Raw genomic sequence first — 20,203 nt, 5'->3', positions numbered from 1 at the left:
ATTTCAGTAAATAAGATAAGCTTTTCCAGGGAGGGCAGGGACTGATGTGAATGTATAATAAATATGTAAAGTGCTGCGTAAATTGACAGGCTAAAATAATAATAGTAATAGTGTTTTTTTTTTTTTTTTTAGCAAATTTTATTTTATAGTGCTGATCTATAGGTAATATTGAGAGTGGACAGGTAATAGTGAGGTAGGTGACCAAACACAAAAAAAGTCTTGCACTGTACCAATGTGAAGCATTGTAAAGTCTTTTTAAAACAAAAAAGGTATTTCTTTATGGTACATCATGGGACACAGAGCCTAAAGTAATTACTTAATGGGTTATAGGCCACCTTCAGGTGATGGACACTGGTATACCCAATCCAGAAAGTTCACTCCCTATATAACCCCTCCTCCGTCCAGGAGCCCATCAGTTTTTTTGCCAGTGTCTAAGGTGTTGGTCACAAGTGAAGATGTGCTCTGAGGAGCTCCAGGTGGGATCCATGCTGGACTTAAATAGCCTCCATAGACCAGATCCATCCAAAGTGCCACTGTGGCCTAAGTGGATGATAATTGGGGCCTCGTATCCAAAGCACAAGGTTTTTGCCTGTAACGCCTCTCTTCACGGGGCTGGACCCCGGGAGCCCAGGGCTTAGGTCTTGCTACATTACCTAAATCTTTCCTGGTGGGGTGCTTTTACAGGTTCAAGGGGGTGGAACCCCGATATCTAGGGACCCGGTCCTTGAAGGTTTGCTAAACGCAGCCCGCCGTGATGGGTGAAGGTTGGATTATCTGTTAATTCAGCAAATCCTGCAGCGGGGATAAGGTAAGGGAAGAAATTTAGGAACTGAAAGGTCCACCTATGTATTCTTCTATTAGTGGAGTCTATGCACATACCTTAATCTGTTGTCTTCACTGTAAAGCTCAGTCTCTGTGTGGCCACAGCAATGTGTGGAGGGGGATTTTTTCTCAGGTAAAAAGAAATCTGATAAAATGTTTTCTTTCTCCCCCCTGAAGGGACTGCGGGTTAGGGGGACATCAGCGGTGTACCCCCCTTACATACCCCCCCCCTCGCGGGGGTGCAGAGGTCCCGCTGTTCTGCTACTGCTAATATTTTTACTGTTGTTACTGTTGTTTGTTGACCTGCTGCTGACAGGTCTCTGCCTCCCCCCTCCTCGTGTTCGGTCTGAAGACCCGAAAGTCGCTGCGCACGAGCGGGGGGAACATTTTAAATGAAACAGAGGGGCGGATTGTTTTTGGAAGGGGCGGGGCCTAAGCGCAGCACGGTGAACATCCACGAGGACGCACGGCAGGCAAAGACAGATAAAAACCACAGCTGGGACAGTCTCTCATTGGCTGACGAGGAGGAAACAAAGCAGGCTGCACACAGGGACACGGGAGCTGTGGGGCACGTGAGGGTTGCAAAACTGGCATTCCTGATACAGGAAGGAGGCTTTTTTCCCAGCACTAGGCTGAACTTTATAGCGGCTGTATTGTCATGACTATATTCAGCGATTAAGTGCAATTGTATAGTGCCTCTGTTTTTGTGCTTAGGACTATGCCTGCTAAAAAAGACACCACAAAGACCAAAATGGTACTAAAGGTTTCACCCCCAGGCGCTAGGATCTCGAGTCGCATTTCTACGCTGTCATCCTCGCCTAAATTACCAGTTATGACAAGCCAGGGTGAGCCATTGGAACAGATTGATGGTGCAACTGCTTCTCACATCTCAGCCCCTGTATATGTGACTGAAGATGTCCTTTCCTCCACCCTGCAGGGTCTGGAAGGAAGATTAGCAGCTTTAATCGCATCCTCCATTCAAATGGATAGGAAACCTGCTAGATCCCCCTCCCCCACTTCAGAACCTTTGCAAGGGGAACAGTGGGCACAGGATGAGGTGTTACCCTCAGGCGATCAGGAGGAAAGACAAACCGATGATTCCTCTGCGGAGGAAACAACGGTAGATGAACCTTTTTCAGCCTTTCAATCTGAGAAATTGCTGATACAATCTCTTACAGAGATGGTTCATTCTACTTTCATGCTACCTCTAATGCAGTCTCCTGAAAGCTCGGTTTCTGCTTTGGGTTCCTTGAAACCTTCTCAGCCTTTATTTTTGCTGAATGGATCACCCGGATAAGCATTTTCTCCCTCCTAAGAGATTTTAAATTCTCTGTCCCCTGGAGGAGAAATTCTCCAAAAAATGGAAAGTACCAGCAGTTGACTCTGCGATTTCCAGTGTGAATAAAGGCCTAACTTGCCCTGTAGACAATGCACAAATGCTTAAGGATCCAACAGATAAGAAGTTGGAATCCCTGTTAAAATCGACCTTTTCCTTGGCAGGTGCCGTTACTCGGCCTGCAGTCACTGCAATTGGCGTCTGTCAATCCCTAAAGGACCAATTTAAACAGGCCCTTAAAGAGGTTCCTGCACAACAAGCTCGGGAATTGGCTGAACTATCAAAAGCATTATGCTTTGCCATAGATGCCATTAAAGATTCTATTCACCAGGCATCCCGCCTTACGCTTATGCTTGTGCATATGCGTAGAATCCTGTGGTTAAAAAATTGGTCAGCTGAAGCACCATGTAAAAACCTCCTAACTGGGTTCCTATTTCATGGGGAGCGGCTATTTGGAAAAGACTTGGACAAATATATCCAAACAATTTCTAGTGGGAAAAGGTACTCTTTTGCCAGTCAAAAGAAAGTTTAAATGCCCTTCATTTAAACGGGCTCTTTCCCCTGTGCCAGGGGCTTCCGCCTCTAGGCAGTGGCAACGGCCTCCGCCGTCAGACCCTAGAGGAAAACCTCAGGGTCAGACCCAGGCGCAAAAGAAGTCCTGGGGTCGGAAACCTGCAAAGCAGAATCCTAAAGCCTCATCATGAAGAGGCAACCCCCTCACCCAGGTGCGGGGAAGACTTCTGCAGTTTTCAGAAGTCTGGCAAGAGGAAATTCAGGACAGATGGGTCATCTCCACGGTAAGGCTGGGGTACAAGCTGGAATTTCGGGACTTTCCACTGTCTCGTTTCCTGAGGTCAAGCGTTCCCAAAGATCCAGAGAAAAGACAATCTCTGTTTCAGGCACTAGACCAATTAATATCTCAAGGGGTGATCATACAGATCCCCACAAAAGAGCAAGGTTTGGGGTTTTATTCAAATCTTTTTATGGTACCAAAACCAAATGGAGATGTCAGACCCATTCTAGATCTAAAAAATCTAAATCAGTTCCTGAAGATCCACTCCTTTCGCATGGAGACGATCAGGTCAGTAGTTTCTATCCTTCTAGGAGGAGAACTTCTGGTATCTATCGACATCAGGGATACATATCTGCATGTTCCTATATTTCCAGCTCACCAAAAGTTTCTGCGGTTCGAGTTAGAACAGTAGCATTTCCAGTTCGTAGCCCTGCCCTTTGGGCTAGCCACAGCGCCCCGGGTGTTCACAAAAAGGCTGGCCCCACCTCTAGCCAGGTTAAGGGCACAGGGCATAACAGTTGTAGCATACCTAGATGATCTATTGCTAATAGATCAGTCGGTGGCTCATTTGGAGCAAAGCGTACGCACTACAACCAGTTATCTGGAAAGTTTGGGCTGGATTCTCAACTTAGAGAAATCTTCCTTAATACCGCTAAAAAGGCTGGAGTACTTCGGTCTGATCATAGACACAGCCCAGGAAAAGGTGTTCTTGCCTCAGGCAAAGATCAACTCCATCAAAGAGCTGGTGCGGATGGTCAGGTCAAAAGGCGATCCCTCCATTCGCCTCTGCATGAGGTTGCTAGGAACCATGGTGGCTTCATTCAAAGCAGTTCCCTATGCCCAGTTCCATTCAAGACTGTTGCAAAACAGTATCCTGTCCACTTGGAACAAAACAATTCAAGCTTTAGACTTGCCAATGTGGCTGTTCCCAAGAGTGTCCCAAAGCCTCACTTGATGGTTACTAACCCAGAATCTGCTGAAAGGAAAATCCTTCAGACCAGTCATCTGGAAAGTGGTGCCTTTCAGGCTGGGGAGCAGTACTAGAAAAGACAACTATCAAGGGACAGTGGTCAAGAACCGAAAAAACCTTGCCCATCAATATCCTAGAGATTCGGGCAGTGGGTCTGGCTCTAAAGGCCTGGACTTATAGGGTTACGGGATTGTCCTGTCAGGATCCAATCCGACAATGCCACAGCTGTGGCCTATATCAATCAAAGGGGGCACCAAAAGTCTCTCAGCGCAGAGAGAGGTGAACCATATTCTAACTTGGGCAGAAAGGAATGTTCCGGGAGTAGAGAAATGGCAGGCGGACTACTTAAGTCGCCAGCAGTTATTCCCAGGGGAATGGTCTCTTCACCCGACATATTTCGAGCTGTTTGCCAAAGATGGGGGACTCCGGACGTAGATCTTCTAGCGTCCAGGTTCAACATGAAGTTAGTCAACTTTGTGGCCAGAACAAGGGATCCACTCGCATGCGGAACGGATGCGTTGGTGACCCGTGGGATCTGTTCTCACTGATCTATGCATTCCCCCCCATTCAGTTGCTGCCTTGACTTCTTTGCAGGATCAAGCTGGAAAGAAAGCCGATAATTCTGGTGGCACCAGCATGGCCCAGAATGTCATGGTTTGCAGAAATTGTAAAAATTACAGTGGAGGGCCCATGGTCCCTCCCACTATGGCCAGATCTGCTCTCACAGGGACCGATATTCCATCCTACCTCTAAATTTAACGGCTTGGCTATTGAAACCCACATTCTGAAGAAACGTGGTCAGTTATCTCTACGCTGATTAATGCAAGGAGCTTCCAGAACTATATATTATAGCATCTGGAGGGCTTATGTTTTCTGGTGTGAATCCAAGGGTTGGCACCCTCGGAGGTATATCAAAGGCAGAATTCTTGCCTTTCTACAATTAGGGGTAGAAATGAAATTGGCCTTAAGGACTATTAAAGACCAAGTCTCAGCTTTATCGGTCTTATTTCAAAGACTGCTTGCTACACATTTTTTAGTCCGGGGTTTTATGCAAGGGGGATGTAGCTTAATCCGCCATTCAAACCTCCCTTGAACCCTTGGGACTTTAACTTAGTTCTGTCTGTGTTACAAAAACAGCCATTTGAACCGATACAACATATTCCCCTAGTCCTTCTGATAAGGAAGTTGGTATTTTTGGTTGCTATATCCCCAGCAAGGAGGGTTTTGGATTTGGCTTCTCTTTCTTGTAAAGAGCCATATTTGATTTTTCATGAGGATAGAGTGGTGTTGCGCCTTCCTCCAGGTTTTTTACCAAAAGTGATCTCAGGTTTCCACCTGAACCAAGATATTGTCCTGCCATCGTTTTTTACAAAACCATGTTCCAGGGAAGAAAAGTCACTACATTGTCTTGATGTGTTGAGAGTAGTGAAAATCTATTTAAAGGCAACTGCTCAGATTCGTAAGACTGATGTCTTATTTATTCTGCCAGAGGGTCCTAAGAAAGGACAGGCAGCATCGAAATCCACTGTCACTAAGTGGATTCAGCAAGTTATAATTCAAACTTATAATTTAAGGGGTAAGATTCCCCCTTTTCAAGTTAAGGCGCACTCTACCAGGGCGATTAATGCTTCTTGGGCAGTGCGTCATCAGGCCTCCATGGCTCAGATCTGCCGCAACTTGGTCTTCAGTGCATACATTCACAAAATTTTATCAGGTGGATGTAAGGAGGTATGAGGATATCGCCTTCGGGCGCAGTGTGCTGCAGGCAGCAGTATAGGTCCTCAAGTCTGGGGGTACCATCCGGGTTGTGTCTCCCTCCCCTCAAGTAGCATTGCTATGGGACGTCCCATTAAGTAATTACTTAAGGCTCTGTGACCTATGATGTACAATAAAGAAAATAGGATTTTTATAACAGCTTACCTGTAAAATCCTTTTCTTGGAGTACATCATGGAAAACAGAGGTCCCGCCCCTCTTTTTTGGGATTTAAGTATATTGCTTTGCTACACAAACTGATGTGCTCCTGGAAGGAGGAGGGGTTATATAGGGTGTGAACTTCCTGGATCGGGTATACCAGTGTCCATTACCTGAAGGTGGCCTATAACCCATTAAGTAATGACTTAAGGCTCTGTGTCCCATGATGTACGATAAAGAAAGGAGAGTATTCCAAGAAAAGGATTTTACAGGTAAGCTGTTATAAAAATCCTATTTTGCATGTTTCAATTTCATTGCAAATACCCAAAATAATGAGTTTATTCCTGATTTTTGGATAGTAGGTGGAGCCATAATTGTATGTCCATTGGCCAACTGTACATCCAGAACATCCTAACTCCCATTCACCCTTATGCCGCGTACACACGATCGCACATTCCGACAACAAAATCCATGTTTTTTTCCGATGGATGTTGGCTCAAACTTGTCTTGCATACACAGTCACACAAATGTTGTCGAAAATTCCGAACGTCAAGAACGCGGTGACATACAACACGTATGACGGCACTATAAAAGGGAAGTTCAATACCAAGTGCACCACCCTTTGGGCTCCTTCTGCTAATCTCGTGTTTATCTCGTGTTAGTAGAAGTTTGGTGAGAGACAATTTGCGCCTTTCAGCCTCGTGCTTTTCAGATCGTTACTGCTCTTCAGTTTGTGCTTGTGTGTTAGTATCTGGTTTTCAGTGCATGTAGTCAGTTCGCATTTGTTTTTCAGTGCATATTTTATAGTACGCATTTGATCTCCAGTGCGTTCTTGTCAGCTTGTTTCTGATTTTCAGCTTGCTCTTCTCAGGCCTTTCTGTTTTTCAGTGCTTTCTGTTAGTTCATTCTGACCAGCCGACCGTTTTGAAGCCATGTTGCGGGTACGTACTCATCGTAGAGTTTGTGCTATGCAGGGGCTTGGTGTTGGGGTTCTTACTTTGACCCAAGCCCAGTCCATTAACAGGGCGGGGAGGAGTTCATGGACGAAGAATTGGTTACTCCAGCGTGACCGATTCTCTCACATGCCTTTGTTGTGGGAGATCCGTGAGAATAATCCTGATGATTTCAGGAATTATCTCAGGATGACAGACCCCGTTTTTCACCATTTGTTGGCTTTGCTGTACCCTTATATTACGAAGCAGGACACCTGCATGCGGCAAGCCTTCACTCCCGAACAGAGGCTAGTAGCCACAATGTGGTACTTGGTGACAGGGAGAAGTCTGCAGGACATCAAGTTCCCGACAGGCATCTCCCCTCAGGCTCTGGGGATCATTATTCCAGAGACCTGTTCTGCCATCATTCAGGTCCTGCAGAAGGACTATATTAGGGTAAGTTTTATCCTTTAACATGACATTCTATGTATTTAATGTTTGCTAATGTATTGTATTTATTTCATCATTCCATAATTACCATGATTGTAATATGCTGTGGATGTCCCCTTTGTTCTCATGCATGCTGGAAGTTTTAAAAGTTCCTTTTTTGTCCTTCATGCATATTTGCCTTCACTAACCTCCCCAGCATGCTATCCTGGGCCCATACACACCTAGCCTAGTCACTTAACAATGTATTTGGTCAGCTCCATAGTAGTGCTTTACCCTAAACACCACCTAAAATGTGTACAAATGTTATTTGTGTCCTTATATTCAGGCAGAGTGCCAAAGGCTTTTTTTTGGAGTCCCAAAATCATTTTGAACCCTCCCTCCCCCCAACCGCTAAGTCAACCGGTACCAATCCTCTATCTGCTGACTTTGCCAAACCCATACACACTCTACCTACCTCTTTTGTGGTCATATTTATGGATGAATTCACCAAAGCATGTAGTTGTTCTCCTGTTATCTTGATAGGTAATTGCAGAATGTAAAAAAGTGCTTCAATTTGGACAGTGTGTATTCATATTTTTGTAATATGACACTTCTTCCTGTCCAGTGGGCTGCCAATAGTGTAAGTAAGGAGGGGCTGGCTAAAGTTAAACACATTATTTATGCATTCAGTTCTCAATGAAGTGGAGAGGGTTGCCTGTCCAAAACCTTCCCACCCTAAAAATTTTTTACAATGGGCCATCAGAGAGGGTGAGGAATCTGATAAGTGTACTTTATATATTTGTCTTTAAATACTCCTTCAAATCAATGTTTTACTGATGTTGGCCAAGAATGTTTGTGTCTAATCTGCTTGCAATGTTTATGTGCAAAATTACTAATTTGTTTTTCTTGTTTGACTCCACAGTTTCCTTCAACGCCACAGGAATGGTAGACTGTGGCTTCCCAATTTGCCCAGCGGTGGGACTTTCCCAACTGCGGAGGGGCAATTGATGGGAAACACATCCACATAGTCCCACCCCCCAACTCGGGGTCATACTATTACAACTATAAGGGGTTTAATAGTATTGTGATGTTGGCGATGGTTTCGGCGACATATGAGTTTCTCTATGTGGACATGGAGAAGAATGGCCGAATATCGGATGGTGGAGTCATCGCCCAGACCGAGTTCTACAGACGGCTCCAGAATGGTGGCTTGGGATTGCCACCTGCTGATGATAACGTGGAAGGACTCCCTTTTGTCTTTGTCGCTGATGAAGCGTTTGGGCTTGGTCAACACCTAATGTGGCTGTTCCCGATGAGGTCCCTCACCCCAGACCAGAGGGTTTTTAACTACCGGCTGGCCAGAGCCAGAAGAGTGGTACACTTTCGGGATAATAGCAAGCCAGTTCCGCCTATTCCTTACGGCAATCAACATGGCGGAATATAAACTTAACCATATAATCCTTGCATGCTGCATTCTCCACAACTATTTAAGGAGAAATTCAATGAAATATGTTGCCTCAGTTGGGCCTGAGGCCGGACTTCAAGAAGAAACCCTGACGGCGCTTGAAGCTGGCCATCCTGGCTTGCCCCCCCAAAGCACTCGCGAGGTCCCTATCAAATATATGGAGTACTGCGGGTAGGGGGGCTATTGATATGCCAGAAAATGTTTAATAAACATTTTAAAAATACATTTTTTAGTTAAACTGAAATAAGATTTCCTTTGATTTACTGTTTGTGTTTCTTTTAGCTGTCTCCTAGGTTATCCAATGGGCTTTTCTTTTTGGCCATCTTCAAACGTAATTTATTTGATACATGAGGTGACAATCTCTTCTTCAGCTAACTGTTATGTTGTGGGTCTGCTACACATACACATTGTTTTTGTTGTTAATGTATGTAATGCATTACTGATAAAAATATTTTCATTATCATTTTCAGCACCATGAATTAATTTTTGGGAGTCATGAAAATGGCCTGATTGTTGCAAATTATAAAGCACTGTGGGAGTTATTTACTAAAGGAAAATCCACTTTGCACTCCAAGTGCACTGCAAAAGTGCAGTTGAAACTGCACTGAAAGTGCACTAAAAGTGCACTTGTAGTGTGAAGTGGATTTGTCTTTATTAAATAACCCCCATTGTGACTGTAAACACCAACTTAGTCCAAAAACTGCTATTGGGCATTGAAAGAAGAAGCCACACATTGTTGAGTAGAACATTTTTTACTCTGTGCACATTCACATGTGCGTTAAAAAAGGGTTTTTGAACAAACCAACATATTTTTGTAATAACATATTTGGTTTTGACAGTACAAATAGCCTTTTTTGTGTTAAACAGGCATGTTTAAAACCATAAAACAATACACAACTCAGGAACTTACAAAGTTCAACTTTGATAATTTGAAGGCAATATCAGACATTAGTATGTCCAAACTGTGTTGATCTTGCCTTCATCAGATGGGGTGATGTCACACCTGTGAAAGCCAAATTTTGAAGATGCACACAAATTGAGAGTCAAAATGGGGATTTCCCTCCTGATCCCATGCCTAATGTCAACATGTGCTAGCTCCCATCATGGGGGATCAATGGACGTGTTTCGGCGGTACAACCCCTTCCTCTCAGCTACTTGAGTTGCGAGGAAGGGGTTGCACCCAAAAAAACGCGTACATTGATATCCTGTGATGGCAGATAGCACATGTTGACACACTGTGTGCATCTTCAAAATTTGGCTTTCAATATACTTCAAAAAAGATTCAAAAATTTAAAAAATATCAACAAATGGAAGAATTAGGTGTGTTTTAGATTCTGCCTAAAACATCAATTATGTTTTTGAGTCTATTTTCAACATCATTGATGTCTTCTTGATCTTCTGTAAATCCCAATTGCACACCATGATCTCCCCGATGAGGACGTGTGCACTTGCACTTGTGAAATGAGTTTCTTCTTCCACAACATCCACATCACCATAAAAAAAAACACAACATGTATTATAAATATGCAGGCATACATATATTACCTGAAGCTGTGGTCTCAGACACTCACCTGTTGTGGTCACTATTTCACCCACTTCATAAACCTCTCCTTCCTTCACATCCTCTGGTTGTGGTGTTGGTATTTCCCCTTCTTTATGAGGTTGGGGTCCCTGGTGTCCTGTGATGTCCTGAGTCTTTTCTCCCCTATGTGAATAAAAAAAAAGGTATACTTAGCACACAGATATTTGAGGGCAGAAATAGGAATCTGAAACATTGCTTGGAAGTGTCTTACCATTGTCTTTTTGGGCAGAGTTCCAAGCTGAAGACATTTTTTTTCCCTTTTTAAAGGTGGAATAATTACCTTTTTTGTACAATTTTCACACATGAAGACACCCCTAGTATCCACTGGAGCACCTGTGTGGGACACCCTAAAAAGTTTGTTCTGGTATCCCACACTAGTGCTCCTGTGTCCAGATGTGTAAACACCTGCTGAGTGTCCTCTCCTTACACTGAATCAAGTTTACATTTCATTCCAGTTACAAACCCATCTAGACAACAATGTACTAAACTTCTTTTAATACAAATAGGACTGAACATATGTAGTTAACCTGGATCTGCCAAAAATATCGTATTAGTGGGCGAACAAACGATGTTTACTACGAGCGATTACTGTGCCCGCGAACCTGAAAGTTGCCATTTTAAACTGCACAACAGTAAAGAAAAACACATGGAGCAGCAGGAACATAATAATAATAATAATAATAATAGAAACACAGGACAAATACTTACTTTTTAGAAGCAGTTTACTGATCTTTCAGTACTGATCCTGCTCCCTCAATTTCAGGTCTGACCATTGTTTCCTCAGTTGATCCTTGGATTGTCAAAATTCCTGTGCAGACTTTTCACAACTTTAGCCATGATCTTGGCCTTTCTCACATTTGGGTTTGGGTAAGGTCCATGCTTCCCATCATATTTGGCCCTCTTCAAGATATTCACCATCTCCACCATCTCTACAAAGGACATATTTGAGGCCTTAAATCTCCTCCGGGATCGGGACATTCGTGGCTCCTGGCTTTCGTCGTTGCTGCTGCTGTCTGCATGCACTTGCTCTTTCTCTGCCATGTGCTCTCCCACTGCGCCGAAAGAGAAGGGGCGGGGAATATACTAGATAGAAGGTCAGGGGCGGGTGGAGTTTCATGCATGCGCAGTGTATATAAAGTGCAAAACACGTGCGTCATACGTACGATCTGTGAGCGGAGGAAGGAGTAGCAGAAGCACTGATCGTGATAACGAAGGTACAATTTTAACTTGGTGCATCAGTGGCCTATACTGCTTATAGATTGAGGCCTATATTGGGACAAGATTAGGAGAGTTTAGCCTGACATTAGGGTTTGTCTTGTGTTGTGTCTTGCAGAGAAAATGGATCCATTCAATGATAAGGAATTTCTTCCAATATTCATTGACATGTTCAGGGAGCTGCCCTGTCTGTGGCAGGTGAACCACCCGTTTTTAATAAGCTAAAAAAGAGGAAGGCAGCTTTGGAGAAACTGCTTGAATTTGTGAAGCCGATGATCCCCACTGCAGACATCAACTATTTGAAGGCCAAAATTGGTGGCATGAGGAGTACTTATCTTAGGGAGCAAAAGAAGGTCCCAGATTCCATGAGATCAGGAGCAGCAGATAACGTTTATGTACCCTGGCTGTGGTACTATGACAGACTGCATTTTCTGTCAGACCAGAGTGAACCCAGGCCAGCACTCTCCACTCTTCCTTCAAGGCTTACTTCCACCTCAGCTGAGGCTTCCAATGTCCAACCTGGGCCTTCCAGGCAGGAAGATGTGGAGGAGCCCAGCTTGAGTCAGGTAGAGCATTGTTCAACATATTTCTTGTCGTAAAATTAATGATGTTAACTAGATATTATTATTGATCACTAATTTCTGATTTAACAAAGTGGTTTACATATCAATAGACAGTAGTGGCCACAAGAATGAAAAATGCTGGGCTCAGAATGATAGTCTTTTCTATTTGTTAACATTCAATTTTCAACAGTCATGAGTTCAAAATTGTGTGTGATTGATGAACAAAAAACTAAAACTATGTCCCTTTTTTCATACACAGGAAAGCCTCAGCCAGTAGGTGGCGGGGGTAAGTGGCAGCCAGGAGGTCGACCATCGTCCTCCCCCTCCTCCTCCACCTCCTGCCACAGCTCCAACACCAGAGCCACAGCCTGGAAGGAAGCGTCTAATGAAGACAAGAGTGTGATAGCCTATGTGTTTTACTTCAAAAAGGACAGTTTGTGAGTAGGCAGGTACATTTAAAAAATACAATGTCAAATTAACAAGGGACACCGACCAACCTCCTTGAGGTTAAAAAATACAAGATAATAATGGTGTTGTGGTAACTTGACACACAAAACGAAAAAAAAAATAGTATGGAGATCACTAGAAAAAAAAATTTGTATATCAGTCACATGTGAAATTTTTTGTTCACTTTGTTATTCCATATTGCACAAATTGCACATTTGTTTATTGCACGTTTGAACATTATAGTATGTAAAATGCTATATTGTATTATGTTAGCTGTAGGTTACTTTTATTAATTTCACTAATATTCAATGTTGCATATTAAGTATAGTGATATTGCATATTGATTATTGCACATTGCACTTTAATTATCACATGCTGGTAAGCATTGTGTCATTTATGTTTTCAGTTTTATTTAGCACTGCACTTTACATTTTGCACTACTTTTCCATGCCAAATATCTGGGTTTTAGTGTTCAGCTGCTGATTCTTTAAGCACTTAAGCCCCGGACCATTTGGCTGGCCAAAGACCAGAGCACTTTTTGCGATACGGCACCGCGTCGCTTTAACTGACAATTGCGCGGTCGTGCGACGTTGCACCCAAATAAAATTGATGTGCTTTTATTCCCCACAAATAGAGTTTTCTTTTGGTGGTATTTGATCGCCTCTGCGGTTTTTATTTTTTGTGCTATAAACAAAAAAAGAGTGACAATTTTGAAAAAAATGCAATTTTTTTACTTTTTGCTATAATAAAATATACTAAAAAAAATTTTTTTTCCTCAGTTTAGGCCGATACGTATTCTTCTATATATTTTTAGTAAAAAAAAATCGCAATAAGCGTATATTGATTGGTATGCGCAAAAGTTATAGCGTCTACAAAATAGGGGATAGTTTTATGGCTTTTTTATTATTAATTTTTTTTTGCTAGTAATGGCGGCGATCAACGATTTTTATCGGGACTGCGACATTATGGCGGACACGTCGGACAAGTTTGACACATTTTTGGGACCATTGGCATTTTTACAGTGATCAATGCTATAAAATTGCATTGATTACTGTAAAAATGTCACTGGCAGTGAAGGAGTTAACCACTAGGGGGCAATGAAGGGGTTAAGTGTATCCTAGTACGTGTTCTAACTGAACGGGGGAGGGGACTGTGCAGGGGAGATGACAGATCGCTGTTCATACTCTGTGTGAACAGACGATCTGTCTGTTCTCCCCTCAGAGAACCAGAAACTGTGTGTTTACACACACAGATCCCGGTTCTCGGTGTGCCCCGAGCCATTTCAGGAGCCCGGTGGTGATCAAGACACTTTGCACTTGCATCGGCTCCGTGGGCGAGCAGGGGGCATCTATGGTACCGACGTACCATGACGGCGATTCGCGCAGTTGCCGCAGTACAACTGCGGCAGCTGGTCGGCATGCGGTTAACCGAGCGCAGATACATACATTTTTATACACATGTTACATATTATAATAAACAGCAAAGTGCAGCGCTAATATGATGTATGAAAAATAAAAAAATGAATCTCAGCAAGTGACATGCAAGGGGACTAAAAGGCCAAAATTGTAAAGATAAGGAAACCCATAATTTAGAACCACTGATCCTGAATTGTACCCCTGGTTTTGGGAGACCATAATCCCTATGCTGGGCGAGACTGCTGTAATAGCAGTCATCGCCGTTCGGTAAGCAGATTCTACTCACACACGTTTTGGTGGATCATTTATAGGCACCTTTGTCACATCTCTTCCTGGATGGGTGTTCTTTATTTATTTGTGGATATATCAAGAACTCTTGGACTTCTTTTTATATTTTTTCACATGCACTTGTGATTTAAGTTTTTGTTCATCATTGATTGAATTGTTATATGTTTGCTCACTGATCATTTTCATGTCACTTGCTGAGATTCATTTTTTTATATTTCATACATCATATTAGCGCTGCATTTTGCTGTTTATTATACTTTTGAGAGTCAGATACTGGACTTTATAGGGTGCTGGCAGCTTATCTCATTCACTTTCACTTTTCAATCTGAGCGCAGCTTTTACCCGATTTGGGTTCTCTTTCTACATGTTACATATTGCCGCACACACTGGGGTAAGAGCTAATATTTCTAGGGCCATTACTTACAGTCAACTCTAAACTGATAACCTGTAAAAGCTGTTAAAGCTTTGCCTATGGAAATTTTGGGGTACCAAAGTTTGTTGTTGTTTCATGAATGCTGTATTTTAGGGCTTCACATGCTGGCTATCTACTGTATTTAGTCAACAAATCTTTAGAGTTTTACCGATAATTGGGTAATATTTTGTGTTTTTCTACAACAAAATTGACTTTAGTGTATTTTTTACTGAAAATGTATGCCCGATAAACCAATGCAATAAAATCATGTGACATAAAAAATAGGAACTATCAGCATTTTATTCTTCAGGGTCTCTGCTTTCAGAAAATATATAATGTTTGGGGATTTTAACTACCGGTAATCTATGTCCAAAATGATTTTTTTTAACATATGCAAAAAACATAAAAGGTTAAGCCAGTGCAAAAGCACTATTACATATAATATTGAAATTAAAAAAGATTTTACATCCAATTAGCAAAATATTTTCAAGCCTGTGTTTTTGAGCGGCCCATCTCACGCATGATATTCTCTCTTATGCCCTGTACACACGGTTGGACTTTCCGATGGAATATGTGCGATCGGAGCTTGTTGTCGGAAATTCCGACCGTATGTGGGCTCCATCGGACTTTTTCCATCGGAACTTCCAACACACAAAGTTTGAGAGCAGGCTATAAAATTTTCCGACAACAAAATCTGATCCTTTAAATTCTGATCGTATGTAGACAAATCCAACGGACAAAGTGCCGCGCATGCTCAGAATAAATTAAGAGATGAAATCTATTGGCTATTGCCCCGTTTATAGTCCAAATGTACGTGTTTTACGTCACCGCGCTTAGAACGATCGGATTTTCCAACAACTTTGTGCGACCGTGTGTATGCAAGACAAGATTGAGCCAACATCCGTTGGAAAAAATCCATGGATTTTATTGTCGGAATGACCGATCAATGTCCGACCGTGTGTACAGGGCATTATTCATACGATGAAAGTTGCCACAATTAGTTAATAATCTATAGGCAAATGTGGATAGATATGGATTGCATATTCACAAAATAACAAATTACTGTTCTGTAATTGCTACGTGGACTTTCAATTTAAGAATGAATTCCTAACCCATATAGCTGCTCCATCTCAGAGACAAGGAGATAAAATTTATTTGTATGTAAACTGAATAAGGCACGAGAACTGAGCTTGCTCTAACAGTCAATCAAATTGATGCTGGAAATGGATATGGCTCATTCACACCACTACACTGAGTTAATAGGTTGCCCTAGTGAAAATGCTGCAGGAGTGATTTTCGGTCTGTCGTGGTATGTTAGACAACTCATTCAAGTAAATGGACTACCTTAATGCCATTCACATGCAACCTGAACCAAAGAGCATACCTGTATAAAATTAACTTTCCATTTCACTTAGGGCAAAGCAAAAGGTTTACTTATAATCTGCTCATACTTAACTTACCTGCACATAAGAGCCAAATGGAATGGGAGAGCATGTGACTCTCTCCATATCTACCAGTACTGGGTGCCTAAGTGGTCATTTGCCATCCCTAAATGCTTTTGTGTGGAGAGGAAAGACATAAGGCTTCTGTGCTAGTGCTGTGCTCCTTTATCTTCAGTGAAGGGCAGGGGAGACATCAGCGTTGTAATCAGGGGCAGTCCGTCCATTAGGGGCGCCGCACCCCTATCCATGCGTCCGGCCCCTGATCCACATTCGGGGTGCTGGATGCATGGATTTCAAGGGGGGGCGTGTTTTTTTTTGAAGCACAGAGGCTCTAGTAGGCTTCAAAAAAAGGGTGGACTCAGGGCGCCTGACGTGGAGGGAGGGGATGTGGAGGCCGCCGGAGGAGACGCAGGGGACGATGCCGCTGCCCGGAAGGAAGCGCTGCCTGGGTGTAGGTGCGGGGCTTATTGATCAACCAGGGGGGCGGGGGGTTGCTGGTGACTTGAACGACGGGGGGGGGGGGGGTGCATTGTTTGCCAACCCCCCCAAATACACCACTGGGTCTAATTGACCCTTCGTGTCCCAGTAAAAAGATCCTGTCATTACAGTAGGCTATTTCATAGGGGGCTATTGCCCCCCCCCCCCCCCCCCCACATGATAGCAATAAGATCAATTGTTAAAAAAACAAATCAATTTATTTTTAAATCACCACCCCGTATGTCCACGCACATAAGAACATAAATCTATGCAGCAGGTGCACGTACGTAGAAAAATGATAATTGTGCGATACGTGTTACATATCGCTGCCACCATCGGAGTGAGAGCAATAACTTCATCATTTACAGTTAACTAAACCGATAACCTGTAAAAAGTTTTAAAGAGATGTCTATGGACAATTTTGGGTGCCAACGTTTGCCACAGATTCACAGGTGTGTGCCATTTTGAGGCTTGTTGGGTATGTTGGTTATCTATTTACTCATTGCTGCCTCATCTTTTATATGTTGTCAAAACCTGGGTAATGTATTGTGAATGTGTTTACTAAAATTAACGTATGTATATTTTTTTTACAAAAGAAATGCTTTTGATAAACATTGAAAAAGGAGCTTACTAATGTTCTGAGACGCGTCCCTTACTGATGACTACATCCTGTTCATGCTGGCTCCCGTCTCTCACTGCTGACATCACTTCCGGGATCTCCGTCCATCATGAACTCGGTGTGTGTACCCATTCATCAGCTTACCACTAGCTCTATGTTTTTGGTACAGCACAGGACACAATTGTGAGAGTCTTTACATGCTGGGGACCCATCCGCCTGCAGGACCATGTGCATTATCAATGACTACATGTTTTTTAATTCGCCAGATTTTGTAAGTGTTTTTAATCTTGTTTGGGGAAATAGACAGCTACTAATTGTGCACTTAGAGGCGCCTCTCTCTTCTGTCTTAGTTTGATAAACATATATGTGCTAATTTCATGTAACATAAAAAAAGGGGAACTGCCACCATTTCATTCTCCAGTGTCTTTGCTTTCAGAAAATATTTGGGGGTTTAACTAATCTTCAGGCCAAAAATGTGCAAAAATAAGAAAATGACTCTGATAGAAAAGTGGTTTAAGAGAACCTCCTTCTCCCATACATTTTTTCTTTGTTCACTGGGTTATACTCATGTGCCCATAGAGTCCAGCATTGTCCTGCTGTGATCTGCCAATCTGCTGCTGTACACTGGGCCACATGCTGCTATCTTTGTTTCTGACCCCATCTGGAGCCTACTGTCTCTCCCTAATACAGCCAAATTTCCATCTGTCTATGGCCAGCTTTTCTTTCTACATTAGCATAATTGTGATTCTTCTGTAAATGTATTTAGAGTAATTCTGTTGGCCAAATAAATAAGTCAACTAGGCTGTAGCAAACATGTTTCTGTTAGGCTTTCTGACACTTTTCCATATAAGGCCCAATGCTTATAGGATTCTGCTGGGCAATTACACAACATCTGTATTCCAAATAAAGTGCAAGGAGAATTAAAGTCTAAAGGCAGAAGGTTTTTACCTTAATGCACTCTATGCATTAAGGTAAAACATCTTCTGCATGCAGTTCCCTTCCCCAGCCGTTGGCTCCTGCTGCTGTCAATCACAGCCAGTGGGGAGAAAGCAAGGGCAGGACAATGTCAATGGACACACAGAGTCGGCTTGGGAGCGAGCATGCACAGGTGTCAAGCGGCTTGTTATGGTGTGCACTCAGCAGGGGGGAAGAGCCGGGAGCGCCAGTGGGGGACCTGATAAGAGGAGGATCGAGGCTGTTCTGTGCAAAACCACTGCACAAAACAGGTAAGTATGACATGTTTATTATTTTTAATGAATAAAAATTGTGCCTTTAGAATCATACACATTTTATGCGACATATCTTCTACAGAAACCAAGCTAACATCAGTATATGTTTTTCAGATTATTGCACAGTATGCATTGCATGTTGATCTTTGCTATATAAAATAAGCTATAAACACGTTCATAGACTTACATGTGAGCCAATCCAGCCTTCCTCACTGCAGATGAAATGGCCTTTATCGCAGTCAGCATGGAGTTTAGCAGTTGTGTCAGCTCCCCTGTACCCTTGGCCTGTCGTCCCTTTTCCATGACATATCGGGTGAGGGTGAACATGTCAGTCTCAAAGGGGCTTCTGTCAGACATTTTGCTTGAATAAAAATTTCTTGTGCTACCCAAAAACTGCAGTACATCAAAATCAAAATACTGGTTCTTCTGTGCAGTAGCTTCAGCAGCCCATAACCCTGTGAGTGCTTGTCCAGTTGTATCTAATAAAATGCTGCTGAGACCATGTGATCCTGAGGTCTTAAATATCAAGACAGGAATCCACAGCCTGGTCACTGACAAGGTCAGCACACATGGAGCGTGGCATCTCACCCATACACATTTCTTAAAGGGAATGTATAGTCTTTTAAACGGTTACAGATATACAGTATCTCACAATAGTGAGTACACCCCTCACATTTTTGTAAATATTTTATTATATCTTTTCATGTGACAACACTGAAGAATTGACACTTTGCTACAATGTAAAGTAGTGAGTGTACAGCTTGTATAACAGTGTAAATTTGCTGTCCCCTCAAAATAACTCAACACACAGCCATTCATGTCTAAACTGCTGGCACCAAAAGTGAGTACACCCCTAAATGAAAATGTCCAAATTGGGCCCGAAGTGTCAATATTTTGTGTGTCACCATTATTTTCCAGCACTGCCTTAACCCTCTTGGGCAGGAAGTTCACCAGAGCTTCACAGGTTGCCACTGGAGTCTTCTTCCACTCCTCCGTGACGACATCACAGAGCTGGTGGATGTTAGAGACCTTGCGCTCCTCCGCCTTCCGTTTGAGGATGCCCCACAGATGCTCAATAGGGTTTAGGTCTGAAAACATGCTTGGCCAGTCCATCACCTTTTACCCTCAGCTTCTTTAGCAAGGCAGTGGTCGTCTTGGAGGTATGTTTAGGGTCGTTATCATGTTGGAATACTGCCCTCCGAAGGGAGGGGTTCATGCTCTGCTTAAGTATGTCACAGTACATGTTGGCATTCATGGTTCCCTCAATGAACTGTAGCTCCCCAGTGCCGGCAGCACTCATGCATCCCCAGACCATGACACTCCCACCACCATGCTTGACTGTAGGCAAGACACACTTGTCTTTGTACCCCTAACCTGGCTGCCGCCACACACGCTTGACACCATCTGAACCAAATAAGTTTATCTTGGTCTCATCAGACCACAGGACATGGTTCCATTAATCCATGTCCTTAGTCTACTTGTCTTCAGCAAACTGTTTACGGGCTTTCTTGTGCATAATTTTTAGAAGAGGCTTCCTTCTGGGACGACAGCCATGCACACCAATTTGATGCAGTGTGCGGCATATGGTCTGAGCACTGACAGGCTGACCCCCTACCCCTTCAAACTCTGCAGCAATGTTGGCAGCACTCATATGTCTATTTCCCAAAGACAACCTCTGGATATGATGCTGAGCACGTGCACTCAACTTCTTTGGTCAACCATGGCGAGGCCTGTTCTGAGTGGAATCTGTCCTGTTAAATTGCTGTATGCTCTTGGCCACCATGCTGCAGCTCAGTTTCAGGGTCTTGGCAATCTTCTTATAGCCTAAGCCAGCTTTATGTAGAGCAACAATTCT

At 43.0% G+C, this 20,203-nt stretch overlaps 1 protein-coding gene across 1 annotated transcript in view; it reads right to left on the bottom strand.

Moving 5' to 3' along the window:
• LOC141146724 (fructose-1,6-bisphosphatase isozyme 2) overlaps window positions 1-18,865 on the bottom strand; it is a 71,468-nt gene extending 52,603 nt beyond the window's left edge. The window contains exon 1 of the mRNA XM_073633235.1: window positions 18,536-18,865. Within this exon, the coding sequence (XP_073489336.1) occupies window positions 18,536-18,705 (170 nt within the window). The 5' untranslated portion in view covers window positions 18,706-18,865. The remainder of the gene's footprint in view (window positions 1-18,535) is intronic.
• Between the last annotated feature and the right edge of the window lie 1,338 nt (window positions 18,866-20,203).

This window comes from Aquarana catesbeiana, linkage group LG01 (assembly GCF_042186555.1).
Source record: "Aquarana catesbeiana isolate 2022-GZ linkage group LG01, ASM4218655v1, whole genome shotgun sequence".
In the NCBI taxonomy this organism is placed as follows: Eukaryota; Metazoa; Chordata; class Amphibia; order Anura; family Ranidae; genus Aquarana; species Aquarana catesbeiana.
The sequence above is the reverse complement of the archived record's forward strand: the minus strand, read 5'-3'. Positions and strand labels throughout refer to the sequence as shown.